Source organism: Ornithorhynchus anatinus, chromosome 11, assembly GCF_004115215.2.
Source record: "Ornithorhynchus anatinus isolate Pmale09 chromosome 11, mOrnAna1.pri.v4, whole genome shotgun sequence".
NCBI lineage: Eukaryota > Metazoa > Chordata > Mammalia > Monotremata > Ornithorhynchidae > Ornithorhynchus > Ornithorhynchus anatinus.
The window spans coordinates 62,742,377-62,757,882 of NC_041738.1; the positions used below are offsets into that span (position 1 = coordinate 62,742,377).

Sequence of the window (15,506 nt, forward strand, 5' to 3'; positions counted from 1 at the left end):
ATGATCTTGTATCTACCCCAGGGCTTAGTACAGTGCTTGGCACCCAATAAGCATTTAACAAATATTGCAATTACATACACAGTGTGGAAGGGCTATTGAGCCCTAGTGTGTCTTTCTGGCCTCATCTGTACCCCCAGGGTGTGCCATTAGTATGTAAAATTTTACTGTGAACCCAGGCCATTTGATTTCAAAATCAGGTCAGAGGCAACTGCTTTGGAAAATGTGTTTCTTTCAGTGCTAGAAAATGACATTCAAAGCATGGAATTATGTTACTATGGTTGTTTTAAAGACTGGCCTAAGAGTTCCTATGATTTTATAAATGAATCCTCTCCCAAATGACATCAGTGCCTACAAACATTACTGCAGATTTCCAACGAGTAACGACGAGCTTGAACAATACTCACCATAAATGACAACAGACTTCAGGGCCTGAGTCATGTCTGCCTCATTTAAAGAGATTCCCATAATGCACAGCATCTCTGCCAAGTCATTCACATTCACTTTTCCATTTTGGAAGGCCCTGAAGATTTTGGAGGCTTTCTGTATTCCTAAAAGCACACAAGTCAACAGCAAATAGGTGGCTCAGTTTGCAAGGTAAGTGAATAAAATCATTAGCTTACCTAGCGTGACTTTCGATGCTTTGAGAGGCTGTGCCTTCCTCAAAGTGCTTCAAGAAATCAGAGATCTTGGAACATGGGTTCTTTCATTGAAAGATCTCTAAGAGTTCTAAGAAGATTAGTGGAAGATGTTCTGAGAGCTGTGTGGAAGCCTGGATTGTCTCCTCCTCCTTAGAATTCATATTCTCAACATCCACTTCCAAGCTCACCCCCAGTGGTCTCCCTCTTACCTCTCCACTCTCTTCTCTCACTACCCTCCAACTCACACTTTTCACTCCATCATTCTTGCCTCCTAAACGAATCCCATTTGCAACTCTTCCTCTGACTCACTGCTCTCGTTTTTCTCGTTGTTCCTACCTTGATCAATCCATCGATGGTATTTACTGAGTGCTTCCAGCTCTTCTTTAAAGCCTCCTTAAAAACCACTTCCTCAAGAGGCATTTCCTGACTAACCTTCAACCTCCCTGGTTATTCTAGTGGGTTCTAGTGGATTCTGGAGGATGTGGGTTGTAATCCCAGCTCCACCACTTGTCTGCTAAATGACCTTGGTCAAGCCACTCAACTTCTCTGCTCCGCAGTTCCCTCATCCGGAAATTGGGGACTAAGACTGTGACTGGGACAACCTAATCACCTTATATCTACCCCAGCACTTAGAACAGTGCTTGGCACATAGTAAGCAGAGGTCATGGGTTCTAATCCCACCTCCGCCACTTGTCAGCTGTGTGACTTTGGGCAAGCCACTTAACTTCTCTGTGCCTCGGTTACCTCATCTGTAAAATGGGGATTAAGACTGTGAGCCCCACATGGGACAACCTGATTACCTTGTATCTACCCCAGTGCTTAGGACAGTACTTGGCACATAGTAAGCACTTAATAAATACCATTAGTATTATTATTATTATACTAGATTATAAGATCCTATGAGTAGGAATCACGTCTACCAATTCTACTGCACTGTACTCACCCAAGCACTTAGTTCTGTGCTCTTCATACAGTAAGAGCTCAATAAAAACTATTGATTGATTGATAAATTTCCTTATCAGCCAATTTAACATTCATGTATATACCTGTTCCCTACTTTTCTAAGTTGCTAACTTCATAACTGTGATATTTGTTTAAGCACTTACTATGTGCCAAGCACTGTATTAAACACTGGGTAAGATACAAGATAAGACAGGGGCTCACAGCGTGAGGAAGAACAGGAATTGAAACCCCATTTCATAGACGAGGTAACTGAGGCGTAGATAAGTGAAGTGACTTGCCCAAGGCCACACTGCAGGCACGTGGTAGTGGCAGGATTAGAACCCAGATCCTCTGACTCCCAGGCCCATGCTCTTTCCACTGGGCAACAGTGCTTACTTTTTAAAAATCATGTGCAGCCACACTTTTATTCTCTTACTTTTTTACCTATTTGGCAACTTGCGTCAACCCATCTCCCCCATGAGGTTCATTCATTCATTCATTCAATAGTATTTATTGAGCGCTTACTATGTGCAGAGCACTGTACTAAGCCCTTGGAATGAATAAGTCGGCAACAGATAGAGACAATCCCTGCTAGTTCCTCCATTAAAACGTAATATCTATTGAGTTCCTTCTTATGCAGTGACCGTACTGGGTGCTTGGGCGACTATAACACAAGTAAAAGACATTGTCCCTTTCAAGAACAGAAACTGTTTTTGGGGGGAGGGTTTTTCACTTCTTTTGTATGTTCCTAAGTGCTTAGTCCAATGTTGTGTATATAATAAATGGTTCTGGTGGTGCTGGTACTGGTAGGGGCGGAGAGTGCTGCTTCTGTTGGTGGTGACGATGGGGCTGCCGGTGGTAGTCGTTCTGATGGCGGTTGTGTTGTTGAGGGCAGAGTTGTATTTTCAGTGCTACTGGTAACAAGGACCCCTTTCCAGAGCTTAGCACCAAACTTGATAGTGGCATAGGGAAGAATTTCTCCTCTCTTTCCACTTGATGCTGAGACTGTGGGTTCTCCATGGAATGAAGCTGGGGCTGCCTCGCCAAGTATCCTTAAGCCAGGATCAGTTCCAGCCATCCTTTATTTATGTATAAGCATCAAGGGTAGGAATAGACCTAGAAATTCCACCGAGGATTCATTAATAAAATCCATAAGAGCCCTGATTGAGCTTCACCCCCAAGCAGGAAGGATAAATGAAAATAATTGAATTGGGAACACAAATAGAGAAATGCAACAGAAATTCCACTGGGAGCACTCCAAAATAGATCATCTACCCCCCCCCCCCTTCCCTGATCTTCCTTCCCCATCTCCTTCAGACCTAACACTTACCTTCCAATTTAGCCGAGCCCATCTCCTCTTCATCCTGCACTTCATTGTAGAAGGTTAGGTAGAGGTTCGATAGAACATGACTTGTTCTACTGAAGAAGCACATTATTGAAAGGGTGCAACAAACACGGGCACCCACTTTAATTTTTGATAAAAGCTACAATCAGACTATCCATATTTTGAGATTCTCCCATGCCATCACCCCCCAGATCAAAATATAAAAGTCATCCATCAGCTGGTCCCATTCCTGCCATCATCTCTCCCACTTCTCTGGTCCACACATTCAGTATCCTGTTAAGCCTGTCTTTGGGGTCTCCTCTCTCCTTCCAACTCTTTGCCCAAGTTGTCCCATACACAAGGACTTGTACCACAATCCCCCATGGGCCCACATCCTTCCCTTCCTTTAAATCCCAGCTCAAGACCCATCTGCCCAAAGAAACCTTCCTAATTATTTCTATCCCTTCTTCCACTCTGGCACCAAGCTAGGCCCAGGAGATTCCTGAGCCAATGGCCAGTTAAGAAGCAGCGTGGGCTAGGGGGAAGAGCACAGGCCTGGAGTCAGAGGACCTGGGTTCTAATTCCAGCTTCACCACTTGCCTGTGTGACCTTGGGCAAGTCACTTCACTTCCTCTGTGCCTCAGTTCCCCAATCTGCAAAATACCTATTCTCCCTCCTATTAAGACTAAGAGGCCCATGTGAGACCTGATCATCTCATATCTTCCATAGCACTTGATATAATGCTTGGCAGAAGGTAAGCACTTAAAAAATACCTCAATTATTATTACTATTGTTCCTTAGTATGGCCTTCAGTGTTCTCTCCTTCCTCCTTCTGTTCTACCCCTCCTTGATTCTCCACCCCTCACCTAAATACCTCCCCCCTTTCCTCCTCCTGGTCTCCCCAATCCCCGTCTCTCTTCCTCTACTTCCTGCATCACTGGAGGATGATGCTGGTGAAGAGCAAGAGCAGCTTTCTAAATCAACTTCCCAAATCTGTTTGACAAAGCCCTTTTCACAGAATTTTAGTGCTCGGCCCCCAGGGGCCCCAGCCACCAACTGACCACCCATCTCTCAACCACACGATGCCTACTCCCACATCTTTCACATATACCCAAAGCCAACACACTCCTAAAAATTCATCCACCTCCCCACTCCCAACCCCCCACTTCAAAGCCCCACCACCTTACCCAGTCAGGCTTACGTCAATCCATCCCAGCAAAATCCACCAGAACTGCCCATGGACTGCTCTAGTGGCCTCTCCCACTGCCCCTCTCCAGAGGCCGGGATGCTCAGCCACCCACATTCATCAAGCAGGGAAGAAGAGGAGGCCGCTTTACCCCAGCCCCCACTGGTGCCCCAGGATCCACCTGACACTGACGGCATGGCCCACCCTGGGGTGATGATCTGAGCCCAAGTGTAAACTGAGGACACTCAAAAATCCCAACCCACACCAGAACATCTCTCAGAGACTGCAGACCAATGGTACCCCTCTGACTCTGCCTTCAGTAGAAATTCAGCAGATGCAACAATTCCTCTGGTGACCGTGGTCAGTGACCATGTAATCCCTTGCACCAGTCCCTCCACACCAGGCTGTCCAGCTTCCCTTGCTGTGATTGTGGTATTTCTTCCCAGAAGGTCCCATGTACCCCCCCACCCCCAAACACACACATAGTGCCCTCCACATCCAGACCCCTAGACACCACTTCATCCCACAGCCTGGTGCCAATTTATGAATTTCTACAAAAATTGTGTTCCGTGGCTCCATGTTTCCTGCTTTCTGAGAGGACCACAGTGAAGGGGGGCTATGAGGATAAGGGTGGCAGATTTGGGGCACGGGGGAACAGGAGGAACAGGGGACAGATGAGAGCTGCAGGGACAGTTGATTGTCAACCAATGACTCCAGGGAGGGTAGAGTAACTATTTCATTTCCCTTGAAGTCAAAGGGAGCAGCCCTTGTGAGAAAACCACTCAGAAGGCCTCATTCAGCTAACCCCCACCATAAAGCATTGAGTGTTTTAGCCATCCAGACCCAAAGTACTTAGGGTTGGAGTCAATCAGATTCCATCCCCAAATCAGTAAACAGGGCACCTCTAGCTCAGAAAGCACCCTCTGGAATGTCCAGCCTACTTAGAACAAAATGCCAGACTCATGTCCACTCATCCAGTTAGCAAGCAACTTGAGGGAACTTTCTCTTTTTGGAGATGACTCACCAAATAGACTGACAGCATGGGTTTGCCTGGCCAGGGGTGAAAAGAAAACTAGCAGAGAACTCACAATTGAACCCAGAGGGGAATGGGACTTGGCAGATGGAAATACCTAGTTTTAGGGGAAGCTTTTGTCTTCAAAGACCGAGGCTTGCTGGAACAAAACTGGAACCTCAACTTGGAAACAGGCTCTTCCGTTTTCTTCTTCTTTTTCTTCTCCTGCTTTTTCTTCTCCTTCTCCTCCTCCCAAATCCGTCCCTTTGTGAAGAAAGGTATGACTGAGAGCCAGACACATCTACCTACTTGGCCGTGGAACTCCCAGGCCCAAGAGCTGTCAAAAATCCTTCACGTCACCCGAGGCTGCATCCCGGTAATAAGTCAGAGTCAAGCAAGAACCTATCTTTGGTCAATGGGTCCAGGCACCGAGGCCCAGGCAGGAGGACTCTTAAGGTTGCTTGCCTAATGGTCCTGTTTTTTCCGATTCTGGTCAAACACCCAAGAGTTTCAGCAATGAGCATTTCCAAAAAATTGGAAGTTGCTATAAAGGAGGATGGTCCAAGCGAGGCCAGCCCCAGACAGAGAAAGGGGAAAAGACCTCAGAGTTTCTAGAGCAGAGAAGCTCTACACTTCTCAGGGCCCTGCCAAAGGGAAAATGATTTTGTATTGGACACCGGTCATCTAGCGGATGATGTCTATCAATCATATTTACTGAGCACTTACTGTGTGTGGAACACTGTACTAAGTGCTCAGTACTAAGTACTAAGAGGATACATTCTCTGCCCACAACGAGCTTACAGTCTAAAGGGAGCACCACTGGATGACACCCGCTGGAACTCCATCAATTACAGGAGACGACCTGGGCGAGGAAGTTGAAGGGAAACCCCAGTCATCTCAGGAAGTCCCTCTTTCAGAAAAGCCAATGAGACAGGACATGGAAAGAGATTTCCTCTAAGTCTGTAAGATCCTTGTGGGTAGGGAACATTTCTATCAACTCTGTTAAATTGTTCCCTCTCATGAGATTTAGTACAGTGCTCTGCACATAATAAGCACTCAAAGAATACCACTGATCGATTGATTGACCTCCATCTTAGAAGAGTCAGGAGACTTGGGTTCAAGTCCCCGCTCTACCCTGGACAAGTCACTTAACCACTGTCCTTCAGTCGACTGCTGTCAGAGAAGCAGCCTGGCCCAGTGGAAAGAGCAATTACTATTGTGGCTGTGAAAATCTGAATGAAATAATGTCCATTTGAGAAGCAGTGTGGTCTAACAGAAACAGCACAGGACAGGGAGTTAGCAGACCTGGCTGGAGTCCCAGCCTCTGCAACTTGCTTTGCGTGTGACACTGGGCAAGTCACTTAACTTTTGAATGCCACAGTTTCCTCATCTTTAAATTGAGGGATCAAATTCCAGTACTCCCTCCCTCTTAGACTTTGAGCCCTGTGTGGGACAGGGACAGTGTCTGATGTTTGTACTGCTTCTACCCCAGCGCTTAGCACAATGGTTGGTCCATTGTAAGTGCTTAACAAATACCACAATTAATTAATTAAAAGTATAGGAATGTGAATTATTGTTTTCTCTTCTTCCAATCCATAATTTATTTCAATGTCTGTCACTCATGCTAGAATGTAAGCTCCTTGAAGGCTGATGATAATTTAAATACTAACTCTTCTGTATCCTCCCAAGCATTTAAGCTTAGTGCTCTACTCTCAGGAGACACTCAATAAATGCTACAGATGGACCAATTAATGGATTGTTGGGAAATGTTCCATGTAGGAAGGGAATGTGTCTACTAACACTGTTGTACTGTAGTCTCCCAAGTGCTTAAAACAGTTATGTGCTCAATAAATACCTGATTGATTACCAAGGGGCTCCTGCTCCAAAGAGAGAGGAGGTTAAAGTAGGAGTCATTATCTTAGAGTTCATTACTCACAGACCAAGAAAAGTAGCATTGTCCAGTGGATAGAGCACAGACCTGAGAGACAAAAGGACCTAGATTCTATTCCCAGCTCTGCTACTTGTCTGCTGTGTGACCTTGGGTAATAATAATAATAATGATGGTATTTGTTAAGTGCTTCACTTCTCTGTACATTCATTCATTCAGTCAGTCATATTTATTGAGTGCTTATGGGTACATAGCACTGAACTAAGCGCTTGGGAGAGTACAGGACATTAAACAGACACATTTTCTGCTCAAGACGAGCTTTTAGTCTAGTGGGGGTTAAGACTGTGAGCCCCATGTGGGACATGGAATGTGTCCAACCTGATTACTTTGTATAATAATAATAATAGTATTTGTTAAGCACTTACTATATGCCAGGCATCTACTGCAGCGCTTAGAACAGTTCCTGACACATAGTAAGCATTTACCAAAAACCATTAAAAAAAAGAAATGAGGTCAGGCCCTAACTTTAAAGTGGAGCCCAGGACAGAGTTTGTCGTCTGTGGCAGGGACCATTAAACTTAATCCTCTAGTGAGGAACCATCTCCCAATTCCCCTTTAGGTAACACAGTTGAGCATTAAGTAGTCACTCCCCTCCAGGAGGGTGGGGGTTTCTGAATTAGCCTGGGCCATCCTTACCTCGGCTATGTTACCTTCCATTAGGACATATTTCTTCCTCTCAATCTTGTTGATAGGACAGCCGGGTGAGCCTTCTCTAGCTACAGATGCACTCGGTGAAGAATCGTGTCTGAATTTCACAGAAACTTTGAGTCATTAGTGGGTTGTTTTATTTATTGAAATGGGAATCCTCCTCTCCCTCCCCTCCCCACGGCTGGCCCCACCCCTCAGGGTTACTCTTGCCTATCTTCCCCTCTTTCTGGATTTCCTCTTCTGCCTCTTGTTTTTCCTGCAGAAAGGGCCCAGGCGGCCCAGATACTTAATCACAAGCATCTGGTTTCAGTGAACCCGAACACATCCTGGAACCATATATTGAAAAGAGAAAGCCTGGATCATAGGCCCATTGTTTTGGTTACACTGTCCCTGCTGAATTGCTTTTTTAATGGTATTTGTTAAGTGCTCACTATGTGCCAGGCACTGTACTGGGGTAGATACAAGATAATCAGATTGGACACAGTCCACTGTGAGCCCCAAGTGGGCCTGGACTGTGTCCAGTCTGATTAGTCTGTATATACCCCAGCACTTAGTACAGTGTGTAGCACATAGTAAACATTTACCAAATATTATTTTAAAAATCCCACATAGAGCTCACAGTATTAACCTTCACTTTACAGATGAGATAACTGAAGCAGAGAGAAGTGAAATGACTTTCAGAGCTAGGATTAGAACTCAGAACCTGTGACTCCCAGGTCCATGGTCTTTCTACTAGGCCACGCTGCTTGTCTACGAGAGTGAATTTGGCTCCGCTTTCCAGCGGCTGCCCGAATCTGAACGTTACTTCTTTGGGAGTTCTGCTAATGATCTGTATCTGAGAATCTACAATGAATTGAAGATCAGCAAGACGTTTTCCCAGGGGATTTGGAGGAAGGGGTGCGGGAAGGAGGGGACTGAAGGTGACTTCTTCCCACCCGCAAGATTCAACCTGGCTGGAGCTGTGGAAGAGGATAAAGGAAGGGGACAGAGGGGAGGCCAGGGAGGGCTGAGGAGGCAGGGAGGACAGACTACTATTTAGCCGATCCCTAATTTGCTTTAATGACTCTCTCTCCCTGTAGACTGCAACATAGGCAGGGGTCATTTCTACCAACTCTGTTGTACTGGACTCTCCCAAATGCTTAGTACAGTGTTCTCCACACATTAAATGCACAATAAATATGATTGATTGATTGATTCACTGATCGATTCACAAACCACTCCTCATGGTGCTTATTCACTTTCTGGGCAGCTGTCATCCCACTGTCTCTCCCGATTCATTTAATAGTATTTATTGAGCACTTACTATGTGCAGAGCACTGTACTAAGCGCTTGGAATGTACAATTCGGCAACAGATAGAGACAATCCCTGCCCAGTGACAGGCTCACAGTCTAAACAGGGGAGACAGACAGCAAAGCAAAACAGAACAAAACAAAAACAAGACAAAATCATCAAGATAAAGAGAATCAAGGAGATGCACACCTCATTAACAAAATAAATAGGGTAATAAATAATATATACAAATGAGCATAGTGCTGAGAGGAGGGGAAGGGGGAAAAGCAGAGGGTGGGGGGAGGGGAGGGAAGGAGGAGCAGAGGGAAAGGGGAGCTAAGTCTGGGAAGGCCTCCTGGAGGAGGTGATCTCTCAGTAGGGCTTTGAAGAGGGGAAGAGAGTTAATTTGGCAGATGTGAGGAGGGAGGACATTCCGGGACAGCGGTGGGACTTGGGCCTGGTGTCATCGGCAGGATAGGCGTGAACAGGGGACGGTGAGGAGGTGAGCGGCAGAGGAGCGGAGTGTATGGGTTGGGTAGTAGAAAGAGAGAAGGGAGGTGAGGTAGGAGGAGCAAGGTGATGGAGAGCTTTGAAGCCAAGAGTGAGGAGTTTTTGTTTCGTGCGGAGGTTGATAGGCAACCACTGGAGGTATTTGAGGAGGGGAGTGACATGCCCAGAGCATTTCTCTAGGAAGATGAGCCGGGCAGCAGAATGAAGAATAGACTGGAGTGGGGAGAGACAGGAGGAACGGAGATCAGACAGGAGGCTGACACAATAATCCAGTTGGGATATTATGAGAGCTTGTACCAGCAGGATAGCAATTTGGATGGAGAGGAAAGGGTGGATCTTGGCGATATTGTGAAAGTGAGACCGGCAGGTGTTGGTGATGGATGACGGAGTGGATGTATGGGGTGAATGAGAGAGCTGAGTCAAGGATGACACCAAGATTGTGGGCCTGTGAGACGGGAAGGATGGTAGTGCCATCCACAGTGACAGGGAAGTCAGGGAGAGGACAGGGCTTGGGAGGGAAGATAAGGAGTTTGGTTTTAGACATGTCCTTCCGATCTTCTTCCCCTGGGAGCTTGGGGGAGTCCAGCTCTCTGCTGGAGTAAATAACGGAGCAGTGGCTTTATGCTGGCTGGAGTGGTGGTGGATGGGAGATCTGGGACCCACTAAATTAAGAGGGAAAATTGTGATGATCTGGGCATGTCACTCCCCTTCTTAAACAACTCCAGTGGTTGCCTATCGACCTCCGCTCCAAACAAAAACTCCTCACTCTAGGCTTCAAGGCTCTCCATCACCTTCCCCCTTCCTACCTCTCCTCCCTTCTCTCTTTCTACCGCCCACCCCGCATGCTCCGCTCCTCTGCCACCCACCTCCTCACCGTCCCTCGGTCTCGCCTATCCCGCCGTCGACCCCTGGGTCACGTCCTCCCGCGGTCTTGGAACGCCCTCCCTCCTCACCTCCGCCAAACTGATTCTCTTTCCCTCTTCAAAACCTTACTTAAAAATCACCTCCTCCAAGAGGCGTTCCCAGACCGAGCTCCTCTTCCCCCTCTACTCCCTCTGCCATCCCCCCTTTACCTCTCCGCAGCTAAAGCCTCATTTTCCCCTTTTCCCTCTGCTCCTCCACCTCTCCCTTCCCATCCCCACAGCACCGTACTCGTCCGCTCAACTGTATATATTTTCGTTACCCTATTTATTTTGTTAATGAATTGTACATCGCCTTGATTCTATTTAGTTGCCATCGGTTTTTACGAGATGTTCTTCCTCTTGACGCTGTTTAGTGCCATTGTTCTCGTCTGTCCGTCTCCCCCGATTAGACTGTAAGCCCGTCAAACGGCAGGGACTGTCTCTATCTGTTGCCGACTTGTTCATCCCAAGCGCTTAGTACAGTGCTCTGCACATAGTAAGCGCTCAATAAATACTATTGAATGAATGAATGAATGATGAGAAAGAAGACGAGCCGGCAAAAAAGAGGGAAGGGGAGAGATGGGACAAAGTAAAGAGGGAGGAAATGAGGATCCAGAGAAGGCACACAAATAAAACAGGCATTAACAGGGAGGGCAAGAGGGGGAAGAAGAGAAGAAAGAAAAATACAGTGTGGGACCTGGGCACTCCGGGCAGGGCACCAGGACACAGAGGAAGGAAACAAGGGATAAATGAAAAGGTAGGTGAGAGAGGTGAGGCAAGGAAGGATGAGGCAAGAAGCCTTAAAAGAGGATCAGGAAAGGAACTTGTAAGACTTGTAAACCTAAAAGAATACCCAGAATGGAGAGGAATCATAGCAAGACGCCTAGATTAGGATGGTTAAGTGAATTATTCTGAATTTTGGAATTTTTCATTCACTCATCCGTTGTTTCAGAGTTAGTTCTATTTGGAAATCCTAAAACCTCCCTCCTCCCTGAAGAGCCCTCTCAGAAGCCTTCTCTCTTCTTCCCTCCCTTTGTCCCCAACTCCAGAGAAGGTCCACAACCTACTTGTTTGCTTTAACACATGATTTTCAGGGAGTGGGGAGGAAATGCACTGCTAATTCACACCCAAAAATGTGACTGAAGATGCCAGTCAGTAAATCATATTTATTGAGTGCTTACTGTGTGCCGAACACTGTACTAAGCACTTGGGAGAGTACAACACAAGAATAAACAGACATTTCCTGCCCACAACGAACTTTCAGTCTCTGAGCGGGAAGGGAGGATAAGCATGGGAGGGGATGGCAGCATGGCCTAGTGGAAAAAGCACAGGCCTAGGAGTCAGAGGACTTGGGTTCTAAGTTCTTATCTGCGGTGTGACCTTGGGCAAATCACTTCATTTCTCAGCTATAAAATGGAGATTTAGACCATGAGCCCCATGTGGGACAGGGACTGTGTTCAACCTGATTATGTTGTATCTACCCCAGGACTTAGATCAGTGACTGGCACACTGTAGTGCTTAACAATTACCGTAAAAAAATCCACTAAAGCTTTGGCTTTCAAATCACTATACAGGGCAAACACTTGTATGACATCATAAACAGGGAGTGTGACTTTCCGTGCAGGGTTGTGAGGTAACAGGAGCCAACAGGGACTTGATAGGGTTTTGTTTGAAATGGTAGCAAATGGGGAAGGATTTTTTGTCCTTCCCCAAGCGGTTGGGAAGCCTACGCTGAACAAAAGCCGAGATAGCTACCGGGTGTTTTGTGACCCAAAGACGTGTTTAGGGTTGCAACTGGTTGAACTCATTGAGAAAACTGAATTAGGATTCATCTGCACTGGAATCCAGGGAGCGAGAGATGCAAGCTCTCTCTGCCTTGGATGCAGAGGGGGGAGAAGCAGGGATTACGTGTGCATCAAGGCCATATTACCCTATAGGCCATTAAAAAAAGAATGGCCCAAGAGAGAGAAGACATCAGCCCAGAGGTGATAGTAAGCTCCTACACATTTCCTACATTCACCTGGAGGTGAAGAGCGAGGAGGGGAAACAGAGGCATAAAAAGGGGCTCCCTTTCCCGCTTTTGAGGTGAGGAATGCCCTGAACGCCATCCGTGCATTAAGCAAGTGAGTTAGAAGGTGGGGGTGGAGAGAAGGAAACAGACTCTTGCTTTGTGGTTGGTAGTTTGGTCAAGCACACTCATCAGGGACAAGGTCAAAGACCCAATGCTTGGTCCTCTTTCCTGTCCCTGCTTTGATCTGAAATTGGCCAGAATTCGCTCTCTACCTGACTGATGGCTTGACCCTGAACTCTCTCCAGTCTTCTTCCTCCTGTCTGTAATTTATTTTAGTATCTACTTCCACAGCTAGATTGTCAGATCCTTGAGGGCAGGGATTGTCTACTAATTCTATTGTACTCTCCCAAGCATTTAGTATACTGCTCAGCACCCATTAGGTGCTCAATAAATACTACTGAGCACCCATTAGGTGCTCAATAAATACTACTGATTGAGTGCCTGATTGAGGGGCTCTGGGTGAGAGCACTCTGCCCAGAAGAGTGGGCCCAATCGAGCTGCTTCCCTCACCCCCACCCTGCAAACCAGCATCCCCAATTCCAGAAATCTGAGCCTTGCTCATACACCTCCCATCGTCTCCTTGGTCCTGGTTTCATCACGTTTAGGGAAGCAGCATAGCCTAGGGAAACAGTGTTGCCTAGAGGATAGATCATGGGACTTGCCCACAGTCACACAGCTGACAAGTGGCAGAGCCGGGAGTCGAACCCATGACCTCTGACCCCGAAGCCCAGACTCCTTCCACTGAGCCACGCTGCTTCCCCTAGTCCCAGCTCCGCTACTTCTCTGCTGTGTGACCTGGGGCAAGTCACTTCACTTCTCTCTGCCTCGTGTACCTCATCTGTAAAATGGGGATTAAGATTGTGAGCCCCATGTGGGACATGGACTGTGTTCAACCCGATTAGCTTGTATCAACCCCAGAGCTTAGTACAGTGCCTAGCACATAGTAAGAGCTGAACAAGTACCATTTCTAAAAAAAAACTAACCCCTTGGCCTGTCTGAGGAGAGATCACCTAAATTCCCTTGAGGACTAACTTAAAGCCAAAACCAATTCAGAATAAGCCCAGGAGAAGTGGTGATCGTGGTGGGAACCATGCCGGGAGAAGGGGGAAACAGCAGATCGATCATTTGCCCTCCAACCCGCCACAAACTAACCTGTGACCTCTGACTTGTAGATTGTAGTTAGGCTGAGTTTCATTTTTTGACTCACTGATGCTTCCCCAATGACCAGCAATTGATCATCAGACTGCCCAAGGAAGACCACCAAATACGTGTGACACATTACCCCGGGTTGGCTTTGCCCTTCTAAGTGAGACTCAGGCTCCCTCCCAGCCCTCTGCCTGATGTAAGCCCAGCTCTGACGCTGGGGTCCCGGTGCTCCGAGAAGATCAGGGACTGGAACCACAGCCAAGACTGGGGGGTTATACTGGGTGATCAAGGATGGGCTTGAGATCCTGAGTATCTGAGTTCTAATCCCACTCTGTTACTTGTCTGCCATAGGCCCCTGGGCAAGTTGCTTCACTTCTCAGGGTCTCAGTTACCTCATCTGTAAAATAGGGATTAAGACTGTGAGCCCCAAGTGGGACAGGGACTGGGTCCAACCTGATCAGCTTGTATCTACCTCAGTGCTTAGAACAGTGCTTGACACATAGAAAGTGCTTAATACCATCATTATTATTACTTGCGTAATGGAGATGCAATCTCTGTTCTCCCCACTACTTCGACTGTGAGCCTCATGTGGGACCCGATCATCTTGTTTCTTCCCCAGTGCTTTCTACAGTACTTAGCATTTAATAAGTGCTTAACAAACACCACAGTTATTATTGAGACAACCTAGTCTGAAGATCCCTCGGGAGGTCTGATGGGCAAATTCAAAACTTTATCGCGGTCCTCTGACTTTAGGACAAGGACTAAACTCCAACCAAGTCCAATCCCTCAAACCAGGGGCTGGGCCAGAGGTGGCCTGGTCTCTGGACGTTGGGGAATGAGAGAGTCGTGTTCCTGAATGTTTTCCCATTTCCTTCTCCTCAGACCCCTCCCCCACCCAGCTCTTGACTCCCCACTCCACCCACCGGAGACACGACAGACACGGACAAACCCGGATAGACACAGTTAGAAGTCATGCATCCCGTCCAGGCTTCAAGAGTTGTTTCATTGCTAACCCGATCACCTCCACCAACGTTGCATAGGCTCAGCTCTCCTGCAGGAAAACTACAGTAGAACACAGAGTATTCACTTACTCCTCTTTGGAATCTGAATTTGGCAATGCATCCTCAGGGTCCGGGGTAGGAGGGGGCTGATCCTCTGTCGATTCCGGGCCCTGGGCCGTGGCTTCTTCGCCCTGGGCAGGAGGGGAAGGTGGCAGGGTGGTCCCAGCCGGTTCCGGCTCGGCGGAGTCTAGAGGCTGGATGTCTGCCTCTGAGGAGGAACCAATTGGTTCTCCTGTGTGGGGAATCCCCTGCCTCTCTAACTGCAAGTCCTCTATCCCATTTGAGTCTTGATCCTGCTGAAATGAGAAAGGACCACCACGTCAGACATTAACCATTTTCTTTCCAGCATGACTGATTAATTGATTTATACCATCATCATCATCAGTGGTATTTATTGAGTGCTTTACTGTATGCAGAGCTCAGTATTAAAGGCTTGGGAAAGTACAATACGACAGAGATGGTAGACACAATCTCTGCCCATACAACCTTATAGTCTAGAAAGGGAGGCAGACATTAATATAAATTAATCTATGTATTCATTGTTATTTATTATTTACTAGTGTCCCATACCATTATGATGATCATTAATAATAAGAATAACAATAACAGTACTTGTTAAGCGCTTACTGTGTATCAAGCTCCATGCTAGGCACTGGGGTAGATTCAATATAATAATTATTATTATTATTGCTTTTTCATTATATTATAGTGATAATAATAATAACAGTGGCACTAGTTAAGCCCTTATAATATTTATTAAGCAGTTGCTATGAGAAACAGTGTGGTTCAGTGGAAAGAGCATGAGCTTGGGAATCAGAGGTCATCCCAGCTCTGCTACTTGTCAGCTC

At 46.8% G+C, this 15,506-nt stretch overlaps 1 protein-coding gene across 9 annotated transcripts in view; it reads right to left on the bottom strand.

Moving 5' to 3' along the window:
* Window positions 1-15,506, bottom strand: part of EFCAB3 (EF-hand calcium binding domain 3) — a 156,706-nt gene that overhangs the window by 129,428 nt on the left and 11,772 nt on the right. For 7 of the 9 annotated variants that reach the window (XM_039913537.1, XM_039913542.1, XM_039913541.1 and 4 more), the window contains exons 3-7: window positions 14,689-14,954; window positions 7,687-7,795; window positions 5,221-5,366; window positions 2,911-2,999; window positions 405-548 (exon numbers count right to left, since the gene is read on the bottom strand). In XM_039913537.1, coding sequence (XP_039769471.1) covers window positions 405-548; window positions 2,911-2,999; window positions 5,221-5,366; window positions 7,687-7,795; window positions 14,689-14,954 — 754 coding nt within the window. The remainder of the gene's footprint in view (window positions 1-404; window positions 549-2,910; window positions 3,000-5,220; window positions 5,367-7,686; window positions 7,796-14,688; window positions 14,955-15,506) is intronic. The other 2 variants (XM_039913539.1, XM_039913538.1) reach the window with 2 other exon arrangements.